Raw genomic sequence first — 16,259 nt, 5'->3', positions numbered from 1 at the left:
CAACGATTTTCAAGGCGATTTCAAATTTATGCACCAAAGCTATGATAGTTTTATCAACCTTACCTTTGGAAGCAGTTAAAACACCAAGTTAAAACAATATTGCCGTCCTTAGGCTGCATCAGTGCGGTTTAAGTAACGATTCGGGCCGCACTAACACATTCGCCAACATTGATCTATATCGCTCACGGGCTCAACACCGCATAAACTCCGCTTAACATACCACCCTGTCACCACCCCGCCCTCGACCCGCCCCTGTTCCCAGAACAATACCCCTGCCTCCCACACGTGCCGCCCCCCCCCCCCCCTTCCCTCCCCGCCTGTCAACACGGCGACCAAACATCGGGCACGGTCCGTCAGCGGTGGGGGCTGGCGCCGGAGGTTCGCCGCCGGCGCCGCCTCAGGCGTCAGCGCCCCGGGCCATAAACAGCGCCCGCCGTTTTTGTCGGTGTCTGAGGGCGGCCGCGGGCCGCGAGGGCCGGTCCGCTGGTGACGCCCGTTGATGGGGGCCACAGGTGAGCCTCCGCCGCGCGTGCACGCCCTTGCCGGGCCGCTTGCGCCTCCCGCAGGCGGAGGTACTCTGCCCTGTGACAGGCTCGTGATGAGATGCAGCATGGATGCTGCCGAGTGTCGATGCATCAGAAGTCATTTGGCTGACATGGAAATTTGTTGCGGCCGTGAGTCCCGGTGCGCTTCAGGTCTCATCTCGGTTCTCCTTCATGGTGGTCTTCAGATCTTCGCCATGGACAGTTTTTCCCCGCAAAATGGCGTAATCAATGACCCGTTGCCCCATTACTGGCGCATAGCTATTCAGCATTGTTCGCCGTTTTAAAGACTGGTAGACTGCAGGTCAGCAATGTAGATATTTGCTCGAATGTTATGCCGGTTGCGTGACTTGCGTGCGCTGTACAAGCGTTCTTGGCTGTCTTATTCGTGTTTAAATGCGATACATCGCGCACCGGTGTTTTTGTCGAGCGTTCGTTGTGAAACACACCACGGGCGTGTGGCTTCGGGTCAGTTGTGCCGCTGTCGACCGCCGCCTGTTTCGCCGCAAGAAACGGCGACCACAGCTCGCGGTCATATCATGCCTGTCTGCCGTTATCAGTTTCATCGACGGTTTCCTAGCATCGCTTCGACCTGAACGCAACGGCCGACGACAAAAACGCGGCGTCACCGCGGCCGGCGCTCTCTCCCGCGCCGCGCGGGCTGTGACGTCACCGCCGTCACCCGTCCGCACCGACGCCCGCGCAGGTCGGTTTAATTGGCCGTGATTTGACCATCGAGACAGGCGACGATCGCCGGTCTGCCGGCTAATTGAGAACAGACACGGCGATCGGACGCGATCTCGACCGGCCGTTAGCGTAACGCGAGCGGACGGGCGGCCGTGTCGGCGGCGGCGGCCGAGTTGTGCGGCCGTTTTTCGGTGACGGTGTTCTCCGGGGCCGCCGCCGGTCGCGGCCCGGGCGGCGCGGCCGGCGGCCGGGCGCCGCCTGGTCCGGGAGTCGGTCAGCGGTTAGGGAGGACGGCGTGAGAACGGGACCGCCGCGGCGACGGCGGGTGGTCCGCTCCAGGGAACTGGATCGGAGCGCGGCGGCCGAGCCCATGTCGGCGCACCGCCGGGAGGCTTGAGCGCCACTTAAGTACCGTTTGAAGCACAAGTTCTGCTTCTGTTTGCAGGTTGTTATGCACATAGGAGTATTTCAGCGATGATGGCCATTTGTACGTTACGACTCATCACGCCGTGTTTGTAGCTCGGCTCTGTCATAACTGACGCCCTTACGAGTTAACGTTGGAGTGAACTGTTGGCAAAAGGTAACTGCATATTGCGAAAACAGATGAAGATTTCTTCCAGAGCTTCTTGCATCACGTTTCTTGCCAGATGCTCTGAACTGTCGTCGGTCAGGCACGACGTTGCGGGGCAAAGGTGTGATGCATCATGTTGAAAGCGAAAACCGACGAAAGCCCATGAAGCGCTAAAAACGTTAGGTCATTGAGGCAATTGCCCAGATGATGAAAGAATCTCTTGGCTGGCAAAAACTACCCTGTTTTTACCCTCACGCCCTAACTGCTACCTCAGTGCTGCATCATTGCTCATTTAAATGTATGGCCAGTTTTGATAACACCTTCAATAGCGTTAATAAATTACCGCTGCGGCGGTGATAAACCAGAGCTACACCCCTGCGATTACGCCACCCGAGTCTGGCATTACGCCGCGTTATGGGTTTTAGTGGGACGGGTTTTCTCACCGGCGCGGCGGCCCGGACCCCACACGACCGTCATGAGCCAGCCGCCGCCGGCCGCGGCGCGCCGCCCGGCGGACATCGGTCATGACGGCGACGGTTATAGTGGCGCGGGACTGCGCCGGGGGCGAAATCGGCGCACCAACCCGCTCATTAGTGAATTAGTGCGACGGCCGCTGCCGGGTGATGGTATCGTGGGGCGGGGCGGCCGCGCGGCGAGTCAACCGGGGACGGCAGGCCTCGCCGGCCCACGTGAACGGCGATCACGGCCGGACGGGCCGGCCCTTGTTTCGACCGTGATTTAGCCGCGCCGTGCAGCTTTTCTGCAGAAATGTGCCGCGATCGGACCGATTGGCTGGCGAGAGGGAGGTGGCCGGCGATTTAGGTGCGCGAGGGAGATGAGCCCTGCGCCGACGGCCCTGTATTTGGCGGTGCTCAAGGTGGGCAGGGTGGGACGAACTGACCGATGGCGGAGTTACGGCGCCGTTAAACCCGGCATCGACATGGGAGGGGTACTCTTTGTTTCACCTGGTAACGATGATGACGCTGAAGTGTCAGATCGTGACCAAGGTGAGGCATACCCGGCGTTAAATTAGCAGTAACCATAATCGTCCTGTACAGCGTCTTATTGTTCCAGGGTGCGGCAATCGCGATCGTCGTAATTTGTTTCCATTAGATTCTCTCGCGCCAGTAAATTGAAATTCTTGCTCTGCCATACGTCGTCTGGCCGCCAGCCCGCGCGGCCTTGTTTGGTCGCGCCTCACGCCGATCGTGCCATGATGGCCGTTTAGTGGGGTCGGCTATCAGTAAATGGACGGCCGTCTGGCCCTGGCGCCGCAGGCCAGCTGCAGCGTTGCTGGGACTGCCAGAGCTCTCGCCAATCGCTCCGAATCCAGCGGGCACAGAGCTGAGCGAGTGCCGCTAAAGCTGTGTACGTAGGCGGGGCGCGACGCAGCCGTTGCAAAGCTGTTGAGCTGTCGGTATCGGAGAGGTGCGTTACGCGCCATTGAGACGGAGCTTCGACCCATGGTCGGTAGCCTTCGTTTCGCTCAAGCAGCTACTCCAGAAATAGAACTGCCAATTTCTCAAGACCCAGCTATGCGTGAGGACGATGCCACCTTGAGCGACGCTCCTGAGATGCGCCCAGCACCGTTGACTTAGCGGACTGACGAAATAACCCGGACATCGCGTGCCGGGCCGTTGCCTCGGAGGTTCCTGACCAGTGGCAGCCACAACCGGAGCGCCTTGAACTACATTGATATCAGAGGTGCCAATTTGCATTACTCTGTGCTGGCTCTGCCCGGCATGTTAATGCCCCTTCCCTTAATATTGGCTTAGGCCTCCATTTTGTGCTCCATATGTTGGAATGTAACAAAAATCGAGGGAAGATATTCCACAAAGCACATTTTTGTTGGGTATCCTTTTGATGATCATGTATGGCTACGTTAATGCTCAAATAAAGTGTTATTTAATACATTGTATACACCGTAAACGTAGCAACTGTCAGTCGTCAAAATAAACTGACTTTATCCGTCGCGAAAGGCACATATGGAAAGATAGGTTTCAGTCCTTGGCTCACCCCTCCCCCCATCATCCGCAAAAACTGAAGTTTCTGATTGAAAGGGTGAGGAAGAACATTTTTTGAAATGATAGATCTTGTGTCACGTCGTGGTTGCTTTTAGGGAATATTTTTGACTTATGGTTAAATGTGAAATGAGCCAATGCGGCCAGGGCCGTTCCAGAGAGATGCAGAGCTCCTGCCTGGCTGCCCCAACTGCCGACTGGGCAGCCTCCTCAGCCTCAGCCTGCGCCATTGGCCGCTGTCGCCAGGTTGCCGCATCCCCCACCAGGCTTTACGACCGGCCCCAGCACCGTGACGAACACGGCGCGCCGAATCGGCCGCGTGACGAATGCGGCGAGGGCGGTTCAATCGCGACGCGCGTCCGATGGTCGCCGTATCACCCATCCCGCAGCTTAGGGGCATTACTCACGTAACCAATTGTTGGCCAGACCACCCATGGCGGCGAATGTCGGAGTCAGCTGCAGCGGGGGAACCTCTCGGGAAAAACACATACACACAGCTTATGGAGAGCACATAGTAGAAGCGAAAATGTGCATAACGCTTAGGGCCACCTCTGGCTAACATTATGAAGGTGACTTCGCGATGTCCATAGTAAAAGTGTTGCGCTCTAGAACTGTAGGCATTTGCAGAACTCGGTGATAAAAGATGAGCTGAATTAAGAGTTTTATTGCGAAGAGGCAAGATGATTAAAGTTAAAGTGCTGCTCTTACAAGTAAAAGTTGGTTACATGTGTTAAACACGACTGGGTGAACGACGGACTGCGATCCGTCATCAGCACGACCTTCTTATACACCGCGCATGTGACAGATCAGATGTACCTGCGCGCCTGGCGCGTCGAACATACCCTCGATTCTTCGGCCTGTTTTGCCGCCCGCCCTCCGTAAAAGCTGGCGTGTGCGATGTAGCTCACTATCTCATACACCGACCCGATCGCGCGCGACCCGTGGCGAGGCCTGCCTGAGCTCGCCAGAGACGGCGCCCGCTTCTCCCTGCTGACCCCGGCTGTGACCTGTGCTGTGACCTGTGCTGCAGGCAGCAAAGAGACGGCGTTCGTCTACGCCGTGACCTCGGCGGGGGTCGTGCACGCCGTGACCCAGGCCTGCAGCTCGGGCAACCTGACCGAGTGCACCTGCGATCTCACCTACGAGGGCAGGTCGACGCCGCAGGGCTGGAAGTGGGGCGGCTGCAGGTTAGTGCCTGCTCCTACAGCCGGCCCTGGAAGGAGCCCGTGTCCTCAATGACAAATGTGTACACGCCAGAGCGGCTCTAAGCACAGAAAGCACCCCAAGCACGATGTATGCAACTTTTTCTATGGACTTTTGCGCTGGCATGTGTAGAATGATAGGAGTGAAGTTTAGAAGCGTGCTTAAATATTTTCGTAATGTCGTCTTCTTGACAAGGTTATTGGTGATGAGTATATATGCTGCATGTTTTCGCTGTTTGCCGAGCCATGAGCTGCCACAGCTCTTCCTCAGGCCCCTGCGTTTTACGCATTGCGTTGATGCGTGTTGGTGAACGAACCGTACCTTTGTACACCGGAAAAAACTCACGTCTAGACTCAGACTTGTACTTTAGCGCTCGCACTGGAAATGCAACGATAATTACTTGATCTACACCCAACCTGCGATTATCAAGACTTGTAATTAATTATGAGTCGCGAGCTATTACGCTGTACATTTGGCCTCTGATATATCAAGGGATGCTGATTAAACGATGACATTACAGAACAGTGATTATTTTGGCAAACGCAGTGCTGAAATGTCAAGACCCAAAATGTTTGTGTCAAAAACAAGGGCTTTGGACCTTTCTTGGTGATCTCAGGTGGTATCAAATACAAGATATGATTTGGAATCATTTGACGATTTCAGTTCATCATCAGCTTTGAGGAGGGTGCGTCACCACTGACGAGCTCACAAGTCGACGTCGATGTCTCGACGCCTGCCTGACGCCACGTTTGCCCCCCCCCCCCCCCTCCTCCCCGCAGTGACAACGTCAAGTTCGGCATCAACTTCGCGCGCCAATTCGTGGACGCGCCGGACCGGGCCAGGAAGGATGACCCGAGGAAGCTGATGAACATCCACAACAACGAGGCCGGCAGGCTGGTGGGTGCTGATCGCTCGCCGGCTTCACGTCCGCTGTGGGAGCCAGCACGTGCTCCGCATACCCGTACCTTGCACTCCTGAAGGGCGTTACCACATTTCCAGGGTGGTGTCCAAATTAGTGTGGTCAGTGTAATAAGTCAAACAATGCGAGAATAATTTTGATAATAAATCAAGATTATACTAAAGTAGTATGCCTATTATCAGATAATTTATAACATAAAACTCATAATATGATACTAATTTCAGTACTTAATAGTAGTATTACAATTAACAGCGTGATTCACTTTTCTAGGTTATTGTATAGTATCAATTAATAGTCCAAATCAATTCAATTTAATAATACGGATGTGTGAAACTGTCTTGCACTGGCATGTGGTGACTGCGACGAATCGCTGGATCCGTCCACTTCTTGCAGCGCTCTTATCGCTGTGTTCACTTCCCCCCGGCAGCGGAGGGATGAAACAGGAGAGTCATCGTATCCCCTCCCCCTCCGTTGATTTATGCCGGCTATAAGACCATCTGGTCTCACGAGACGCCGATGAACCACTGCCGAGCATAAAGCCGACGTAAAGTGTTATCACTGGCGGCTAATTGGACTCGCGGGGTGAAGGTGGCCCCGCCGCACGACTGGGGTCCCCGCCAGCCACCGCAGCGGTCGCCTCAGGTCGCGACAATGCGTCTCACTGGTCAGACCTGAGGTCACCATCGGTCACAAGTCAGCCGCCATGGAACGCTATCTACTCGCGGCAGGAAAACATCTCACTAACATGTACCAGCAGTGTGCCACTTAGTCACTATCAGGAGAGATCTGGTCATTATCAGCCCTGCCGAGGATGGTTATCGCTTACCATTCCGGTCCTCACCGCTCGCTGCACCGGTGACCATATGTCTGACCGGGTCTGGGTGAGATGTTCACTGTCACTGCGCAACTGATTGCCTTTCGCGGACCGGGACGTGACCGGTGTCATGGGGACAGCTACTCACCCTGCACACTGTTGGGATAGCATACAAAGGAAACTCTCGGTATTAATGAGGTCGTAGATGTATTCTCAGATCGTATGCAGCCTTGAAGGAGATTTAACAGACGAAATTCCGTCGTTTCGGTCTAGAACATAGTGCTGGGTGGGAGTTCTATGCGAAATCACAGATAGATGAGACAGTAGTCTAACATACGCCCGAACTCCATCCAGTTCTCCATTCCGGAGGTAGTTGGCCTGCAGACTGAATATCAGTCGCCCTCTCGTGGTGCCTTCGGCAGCCACGCTACGCCGAGATGCGCCGCACCTGTGTCTGACATGGCCACCTCCGGTGCTCCATGGCGACTGGCCGCCCCCTCTGGAGCCCTCTCGAGCCCTCTCTGGCACACTATAGTGACAGGTCCTCTGCGAAGTCGCCTGGTAATCGGCACCCTCGGCTCCGCGATTGCTAGTTTCATCTGGAGTCCCGTGTGATTCTGGAGATTCTGTTGCCTCCTCCAGAGCCCCATGGTGACCTCTCTCCTCCGGAGCCACATGGCGACCTCTCTCCTCCGGAGCCCCATGGCGACCTCTCTCCTCCAGATCCCCATGGCGATCGCTCTCCTCCAGATCCCCATGGTGACCTCTCTCCTCCGGGGCCCCATGGTGACCTCTCTCCTCCAGATCCCCATGGCGACCTCTTTCCTCCGGAGCCCCATGGCGACCTCTCTCCTCCAGATCCCCATGGCGACCTCTCTCCTCCGGAGCCCCATGGTGACCTCTATCCTCCGGAGCCCCATGGCGACCGCTTTCCTCGGTAGCCCTGCTCGGCGTGGCGACACGCCTCGTCCGGCCGCATTACCATCATAATCGCGGTCCTCTGAGTGACGGCGCCGGCGGCCCATTCAGCCAGCCGTTGATATTCAGCCGTCCCTGAAGCGCGCCAAACTTGTCCATTAGCCGCGATGCGTCTGCGCATTGGGAGCCAGCGGCGCAAACGCGCTCGGCCGCGCCGCCCGACCGCGGGGAGCGCTGCCGCGCCGAGTGGAAAATGGGCCCACAATGGCCGGAGGTCGCCGACTCGCGGCCCGACCCCGGCGCCGCCGAGAGGGGTGAAGGGGCCGATGGCGCCCGCTGACGGGACGGCAGGGAGATCCAGCTGCTGGCGGCAGGCGGGTGTGGAAGGGTGATTGGGCTTCGCTTGATTTGAGAATGCTATTTTTGTCGTGGGAGGCTTCGATTCGGCAAGGAACGGCCGATTAACACGGGCCAAGTGCAGGTGCATGTTAAGTGGTCAGAAGAAACGGGCCGTTTTCAGACATGCTGTTTTGAGACAAGTGTATTGATTCCACTTTGAAGGGTCGGGCGTCGCGTCTACTTCTGTCATGTTTCCGCATCGCGGACACTCATCATTGTTTTGTGCTTTGGATTTGTGCTTGACTGTGTCTGGCTGAGCTGGGCATCAGCTAGTCATGATTTAGCCGGTTGCCCTCGTTCTATCTTCTGTAGGTTGCGTCCAAAACCGAACACAATCATTCATTATCCAAGGACGATGATTTCAGACGCATATAAGGCCTTTTTCGCATGCGTCTGCAACAGGGGCACATGCAACACGCACAGTGGAAAGCTGGCTGGTTTACCTTCCGTGATCAAAGCACTCACCAAACAAAGGCCAGAATGTCTTACTGCTGCCATTATCGAGCTTTGATTGCCGAGCCTAGGCTTAGAGCGCCAGGGCGCTAGAAGTGTAGTGACTAAGCTGCACGTATGAGGAACCAGAGGTATGGGGTTCGATACCCCGCGTTGCCTGCCACTCTTCCCAGGGTGAGAGGCAGGTGACCCTGTATAGGTTTTGCATCTGAGTGCGACGTCAGGCCCCAATGACAATACAGACCTTGGCACGTCGCCTCATACCCACTCCACGGGTGTCCTGGCCATCGGTCATTAATCCACACCAGCCAATGATCGTGACTCTGACGGGCGTCTGACGCTGGCCGACCTAAGCGACATCTGACGCTGTCGGATACTGCCGCAGGCGGTCCGCAACCTGATGAAGATGCAGTGCCGGTGTCACGGCGTGTCCGGCTCGTGTGAGCTCAAGACCTGCTGGAGGACCATGCCTCCCTTCAACGCCATCGGCGACTTCCTCAAGAAGCGATATCGACGGTCGGTCGAGGTAACGTCCAGCCTCCCGCGCGCCCGCGTCACCGGCCGGCTCCGGGCTCGCGCTCAGCTTGTGCCCAACGCGGGCACCGAAAGGCGCACTGGCGCTGCTGCTGAGCTGCTGAGCCGATGAGCTGTTGGATGGCGGCGCTCGGCTCTGCTGCGGACCGCCATCACTGCCAATATCGAGCTATGCAGTGCCAGGCCGGCAACGGCCAGGCACTCGCGCCGCATAGCAATGTGTCTTTAGCAGCCTATCCTCTGCATAGATTAACCAAATTGATGGCATGCGCGATGCTTGTAACGAAAATCCAATAGACCTTTAGAAGAACATCGTGTAAGTACACGCGATGCCTCATAAATCGGACATTACCTAGCGCAATGCTAATCAGAAGTGAGGCCCGACACGCCCCCATCGCTTTTGCAGCTGCCACGCAAGCACGCAGCCGACGCAGTACCGACAATGCAGGGCTGTATTCGCGTAATAGCCTACGGGGGAGCACCCCTTGTAAATTATTATGTGCTAAGATGTGCGTGATCATATGACGACAATAAACAATCCGAGGTAGACACGCTACGTCAAACAGAGCAAGTACATGCGATGTTGCTTTATGCCGTGCAAGAAATTGCGCGCATTTGCGTGGCGCTGTACTTGATTTTCAGTAAGATTTTATGTTGTGTTCCCCCTCCCATCGCAAAATCCTGCACACGCCCGGCTCTTCCGGCCGCTTCCTTCACGCTAACTGCCGCAGGAGTCCGCGCGGCCGTTTCTAATGTCGCCAAGCCAACTCAGCTGGGCGGCGGCGCGCTGCCTACTCATTTCACGCGGATCTTCACAATTTGCCAACAACCCCTCTACGCCGAGAACCGCTCAGCGGTCCGCCAGAGACTAATCTCCATGTTATTGAAGCTGCGATATGAATGTCATGCTAGCCCGTAATAAATGATGACGGGTATTAGTTTTCGGTGTCGGCTTGCGAGGCGCAGGGTCGGCGGCACATCCGATTAGCGAGCGGAACAAATTCGAAATGAGAACAATGAATCTACAACTAAGTGACGCTGATTTTATGGAGGTCCTTTTCCAAAACGTAGACGGTCACACAGGTCCTAGCACTTAAGTTGTCTTGTGGATTGCTTGCTTGCTTTCGCGGCGTTTATTTGCACACGCATTGTGCTGCGGTTTTCGCAAGGTTTTCAGCTCCTCAACCCTCAGCAATCCATCGTCCAATGTAAACATTGTGGCGTACGTTTGCATGCCGTCTGAAGTGCCCGATCCGTTACAGTGGACACTTGACTTTTTACATGGCATGTTGATTCATCAGATGGCTTCCTGCCTTCCCGGAGGTTTCCCTACAGTGATGTCACATCCGTTGGTTTTAGAGAGCTGTCCCTACTTGTGAGTGCGGCCAAATCTCCATACCAAGGCTGCGATGCCTGACAAGATACGGGGAAAGTTCGTTAATGATACTAGGCGTCTTAGAATCATTAATTGAAAGCGAGCGATCTCGCGACATTATTGCCGCAAACATTTCCTAACCTGATGAGCGCAGGACCCTTAGGAGACGTGGCTGTATCCCCAGTCCCGTTTGTGTACTGACGATATTACAACTCGTTAAGGAAGCCATTCAAACGATTGTTTGTGAGGTTCCCAATAAAACTCCGACCACGCACAGTGAAAATCTACTAGCCAGAGATAGAAACTTGAGTAAGAATTGTATTCGTTCTCCTAAGACAGTAATGCAACAGCGCGATTTCCAGGTATGTCTGACACCGGTCTTACAATGAATAACCGTGACACTTCCTGACACAGTTGTGTTTTGTTGGTATCCCTCTCCTGGCGCTAACGCACTTAATGACCACCCATTCATTTAGCCCCGCTCCACGAGCGCCCACCCTCGGGCGACCCAGCCGGCAGTGCCGCCATCCTTGGGCACCCCTCTTGCACTAAGGCACTCTACAGACGCCCGCCCTGTGGTACCCGGCCTGTGGCCATTCGCGGCCGCCGAGCGCCGCTGTCGGTCACGTGACACCCCATGCTGCAGGTGGCGATCAAGCGGCGACGCTTGAGGCGCAAGCGGCGGCGCGGCCGCGGCCGGCGCAGCCAGCAGGCGCCCAAGGCGCGGGCGTTGGTGTACATCGACCAGAGTCCCAACTACTGCCTGCACGATCCCAAGATGGGCGTGCTGGGTACGCAGGGCCGCGAGTGCAGCAAAAACTCCAACGGTCCTGACAGCTGCGACCTGCTCTGCTGCGGCCGCGGCTACAATACCGAGGTTTGTCGGACGCTGCGGCAGGTGGCGCTGTTGAGAAATAGGTGGCGCTGCTGTCGGCACTCATGGCAGGCGTGACCGAGATGACTGAAAGACAGTTTTTGATGCATTGCAAAGGTTATTAAGTCTTTAATGGCGTCTGTTTATCAGGCTTGTCGTCATGAATGGTATCGTTCTTTCTGCTAAAGCTGGGAATGACAGCATCATAAGGTCATCAAATATCAGTCTATGTCGTTGAAAATATGACCGCAGATGCCTGCATTGCACCTAAGAACACCACAAACCTGAACACTTTCCCACTCGTCCCGTGTCCGCGTTCACAGGTGGTGCGGCGGGCTGAGCGTTGCCACTGCAAGTTCGTCTGGTGCTGCAAAGTGCACTGCAAGACGTGCATCACGCTGCTGGACACGCACACGTGTAAATAGCTCGGTCGACGCTTTAAACATTTGTAGCGGGAGTGCGGCGGGCGGCCCGGCCGCCGGTTCCTGTCGCCCGCCGGGCGTCGGCGCGCCGCCCCAGAAGCCGGTAGCTAGCGGCGGCGGTCGGACGGACTCTGTTCGGTGTGGGCTGCGGCGGCCGTCGGGTCTGTTGGTGTGGTGCAGCGCTTGCGTAGCAGGCGGCGGCGCGCGCCCGTCGTCGCCGACCACCGAACACGACCGCGTAGCGGCGGCTAGACGACAGCGGCAGAATCTCACGCGAGCGCATTGTTTCTAGCTTGTAAGGTGTCTAACGAGTGGCCGGCTGCCAGATGAGTGGTCGGATCTGTCGTATCTGGATACTTTGTGGACGGTTCTGGTGAGATTTGACGGACGAATCGCCGGTGACCGGTGCGTTTTCTCAACTGCTGCCGACAGTATTTTCATGTAGAATAGACTGTTGTTCATCGGAATCTTGCAGCCGTCAGTCCTTGCGATTCTATGTTAGTTGCTGCGAAACACGCGTATCTGAGGTGACTGAGCGCTGGCGGCGGTGGTTGTGGTGGACAGTGACGTCACACAGACCGTGACGCCGTCAAATGATCAAGGTCATCATGTTTCAAAGAGTCTGTTAGCATCGGTATCATCTTTTGTTATTCTTCCTTGGAAGCGACGTGTAAATAAGAACGTATGCTAATACAGTGGCGTATGAATCTTTTATTAATATGCACACATCATAGCAGTGCACCCTTGGCTACAATGTTTTGCCTGTGCCCACCTGGTTTACTCATTGGACGTCTGTCAGCACCATGTGAGCATCCGCTTCTCTTAAGGAGGCCGGAGCCAACCGGCACCGCGTTTCTTTTAGCGAAATAGCCCAATTCACCATCACTTCAATCGCTTAAACTTGGACAATACATCTGTTGAAAAGTACCGCATGCTATGGGTTACAGACTATTGTCAACTGCAGGCTCACCGACATGTCCGCGGCTGGCCACGTTACATCCCACTCATCTACATTGTGTGTTCTCTAGCCCTGGCGGTTGAACTTGCACATGCGCACAATGCAAACATATTAATCGTCGACCGACCTACCGAGGACTGACGTCGGTGGTTACTTCTCAAGACCGTCACCAGAGCAAACACTGAGCGTCTGGCCCGGTTTTGTTCGCTCTCGAAAGCATTTACGTCCAAAGCTCTTCCCTCACAGCCCGCGGTCGCCTGCATCGCGGCGGACCACACTGGAACTCGAACAATACTATGTCACGGCCTATTCCGCCTAGCCGCAGGCAACCTTAAATAGACGCGAAACGTCCTCACGTTCCCAGACACCTTGGGCGCTCGTACGCCGGCGTGCCTCACCTCGGGCCGGCCGCCAGGCGTCGCCACCGCCACTGCCACCGCCGCTGGCGCCGGCGGCGGTGGCGGTGGCGATGGCGATGGCGGTGGCGGTGGCGGTGGCGGTGGCGGTGGCGGTGGCGGTGGTGGCCGCCGCGCAGGCATCGGAGGCTCCGTCGGCTGTCGCCGCCGGCCCACGACCACGGTCCACGTGCGCAGCTTGGGTCGGTGCAGCCTGCCACCGGCGGAAGGTCGCGGCGGGGGCGGAGGGCGGCGCCCGACGCGCACGTCGAACACGCGGAGCTTGCGGCGCGGCATGGCGCCGCCGGGCCGGCCGAGCGGCGGAGCGGCGGAGTGACGGTGCCGGCTGGTCAGAACCTGCTGCGACCGGAACAGCCACGGGTCGGGACCGAAGCGTGTGGCCGCGAAGGGGGGATGGGTAGGGGACGGTGCGGCGGCAGGGGTGCGTGGAGGAGGAATCAAGTATGTGGGAGGCGGCCGAGACGGTGACGTGGAAGTGGTTGGTGAAGTCGCGTCGTCATTCGCACCCATCTTCGAGGGGGCGCAGTTTGGAGCACACCGCCCACCAGCGCCGCCCGCCTTCTTTGCCGCCCCCAGATCTCCTCCAGCCTTCTGGGCGCCCCCTGGAGTCCCTGCCGTGACCGAGCCCGGCCCGGGGTCAGCAGTCGGCAGCGGCTCGAGCCCTGACTGGGGCGGTGAGAGCACCACCGCTGGGCTCGGGGAGCTCACCACCGGCGGCGCCTGGCCTGTGTTCTCAGGTGGCGCCACCGTCGCGGCGGCGGCGGCGGTCGACTCCGACGCTGTTGTCGAGGTGCCGTTCGGTGCAGCGGGGCTCCCAGCGGCGCTGGACGGCCCAGTCCGTCCCGCGCCGCCCGTCTCCGGACCACGCTTGGCCGGCTGTTTGGCTGCAGATGGCGCCGCGGTCGCTCCTGGTGTCGCAGGCACGGACCGGGCAGACTTCGTTTCTTTGTTTGCGTCAGAGTTGCCTGCGCCATCACCCTTTGCCCCGGACGATAGGTCGGGAGGTGACTTCGATGCGCCTTCGGCATTTGTTTCGGCCGCGAGCCACACCGATTGTCTGGACTTGGTACCGCCTTCAGGAGCTGCCGTACCGTTGGTCGAGGACCCCGAGCCGGTGCTCACGACTGACCCCGACGACGTGACGACCGGAGGCTGAACCGCACCGCCGGACGGCATCGTCGCATTGGCTTCAGGCTGAGCCTCACCGCTGTCGTCTCGTCCCGACGAAGCCGCGGCTGGGCCCTCTCCGTTATCGCCACCGGGTATGCTGTCCACCTCCGCAGCGGTGGGTGCAGGCTCAGCAGGAGGTGCGGCCGGAGCAGGTGCGGAGGACGCTGCGCCCCCTCCTGACCGGGGTTCCACAGCCTCGCCGGGCCCGGCCTGAGGCGGGGGTCGGGGCCCGGCTTCGGGGCCGGTGCCGCCCGGCCCGGGGCACACCGGATGATCGCAGCACTGAGGGTATTCTAGCTTGTAGTTCGGACGACATCCCCTCATCCGGGCCGAGAGTGCGCATCTGAAACGGAACGCGAGATTTAGCGCGCCGGAATTAAGCGCAGCACCCGTAAGCTGGTCGAGTTTTGGCAACATAACCAATACCTGGTTGATAGCGTCGTTTAAGCAGTTGTTTCTGGCACCATGAAAGTTAATTATTGCCAGCACAACTGCAAACGGAGCTTTCTTGCCTATATCATATTGACGAATCATTCACCTTTGTGATTTACAGTCAAACTAACGCGGAGAAACGTCGCGTCACGAAGAGTCTATGCCACGCAGAGGCAAGGGCTCGTCACTGAAGGCCGACAGCATGTCAAGTCGCCGGCTATCCACGCAAAAATGCACGCTCCTGACGCTCCCCTCCTCGAACTCCACCCCACCCGACCGTCCAGGTGGGGTCCTCGGCCGGGGGTAGCGGAGCGTCCCCCGGCCGCCCGGCCGCCTCTGACCTGTGCTCCACGTGGTGCAGGTGCCTGTCGACGGTGCTCCGCACGCAGGTGAGGCTCCGACACTTGCCCGGTATGTTGAGGGTCTGGCCGGGCAGCAGGTAGGCCGGCACGGCGCGGCCCGGCACACGGTATGGCGGGCAGGTGAACAGCACGCGACCTGGCGGCGCCGAGCGGGCCGTCGGACGTGCACGCTACAGCTGTGACCAGCACGTCAGCAGCAGCGGATGCAACGTGCAGGTCAGGAAACGGTGCTGGGACACGCTGCGTCAGACATTGCTACACTAGACCTCAAAGATGTGTGTTAACGCGTAAGCGAGTGAATATCACACTTCATTGGCCAGAAGGCGAAGATGGATACAGACTATTCCGAGGTCAGAAACTGGACGTGGAGATTAATCAGTCCCATAGATCAACCTCGAGTCCGGCTCATCTGGTTAACACAAACGTCATGACGCCACTCAACAAACTACCTGGTGACGTCACACAATAAACTATGACGTCATACAGCAAACCAAGCCAAACGAGGGTGCACAGCGAACGCGGCCTGCCTCACAGCCTTACGAAATGTCTGAGATAAGGTTTCAGTGTAGATGGAAGTTATCCGACCTACCGCCCTCGGCAGCGGTGTACCTTTGCACAGTTTCCTGCAGGGCAGCCTAACGTGCAGCTCGCCCCTGGAGAGCGTGATCGGCCTCCACTTTAACAGCGCGCAGCACCTCCAGCAGCATAAGCTACCTTCAAACCATGTAAGCCACTTGTCACGTACACGTATGACTACCATCAAACAGCTAGAAATGCTTGAAGGTAGCAATCCTCGACAGGTATCGTGATCGTGACCAATATGCACAATGTAGCACACCTACTGGCACAACCAGCGTGTTTCCGAGAACACTGTCCCCCGGTAGCGTGACTCACCCGCCACGCTGTCCACCACCAGCAGCAGCGGCAGCAGTGGCAGCAGCAGAGGCAGCGGCGGCAGCAGCAGCCGCCGCGCCGGCAGCCACCGCCTCGGCTTCATGCGCGGCCGGCCAGCCGGCGCGTCACGGCCCGACTGCCGGCCGTCGGCCGCCAAAGGTCACCGCCGGCCGACCGGCCCTCCCGGACCCACGCGCGAGCGGTCGGCCCGGCCGGGGCTGCGCGGGCACGCCGCGCGCGGGGGCGGCGCGCCGGCACGCAGCCACGGACGTCCGGCCACGCACGGAGCGAGTCG

General features: G+C 57.8%; 1 protein-coding gene across 1 annotated transcript in view; it reads left to right on the top strand.

Annotated features, from left to right (window-relative positions):
- Positions 1–12,659, top strand: part of LOC119091815 (protein Wnt-16) — a 62,069-nt gene extending 49,410 nt beyond the window's left edge. Inside the window, exons 4-8 of the mRNA XM_037214703.1 lie at positions 4,852–5,008; positions 5,804–5,921; positions 8,913–9,053; positions 11,083–11,313; positions 11,634–12,659. Of these exons, the coding sequence (XP_037070598.1) occupies positions 4,852–5,008; positions 5,804–5,921; positions 8,913–9,053; positions 11,083–11,313; positions 11,634–11,735 (749 nt within the window). The 3' untranslated portion in view covers positions 11,736–12,659. The remainder of the gene's footprint in view (positions 1–4,851; positions 5,009–5,803; positions 5,922–8,912; positions 9,054–11,082; positions 11,314–11,633) is intronic.
- Positions 12,660–16,259: the final 3,600 nt, after the last annotated feature.

Source organism: Pollicipes pollicipes, unplaced genomic scaffold (assembly GCF_011947565.3).
Source record: "Pollicipes pollicipes isolate AB1234 unplaced genomic scaffold, Ppol_2.1 Scaffold_3447;HRSCAF=4054_pilon_pilon_pilon, whole genome shotgun sequence".
In the NCBI taxonomy this organism is placed as follows: Eukaryota; Metazoa; Arthropoda; class Thecostraca; order Pollicipedomorpha; family Pollicipedidae; genus Pollicipes; species Pollicipes pollicipes.
Note: the sequence above shows the minus strand (reverse complement) of the source record. Positions and strands in the feature narration are given on the sequence as shown.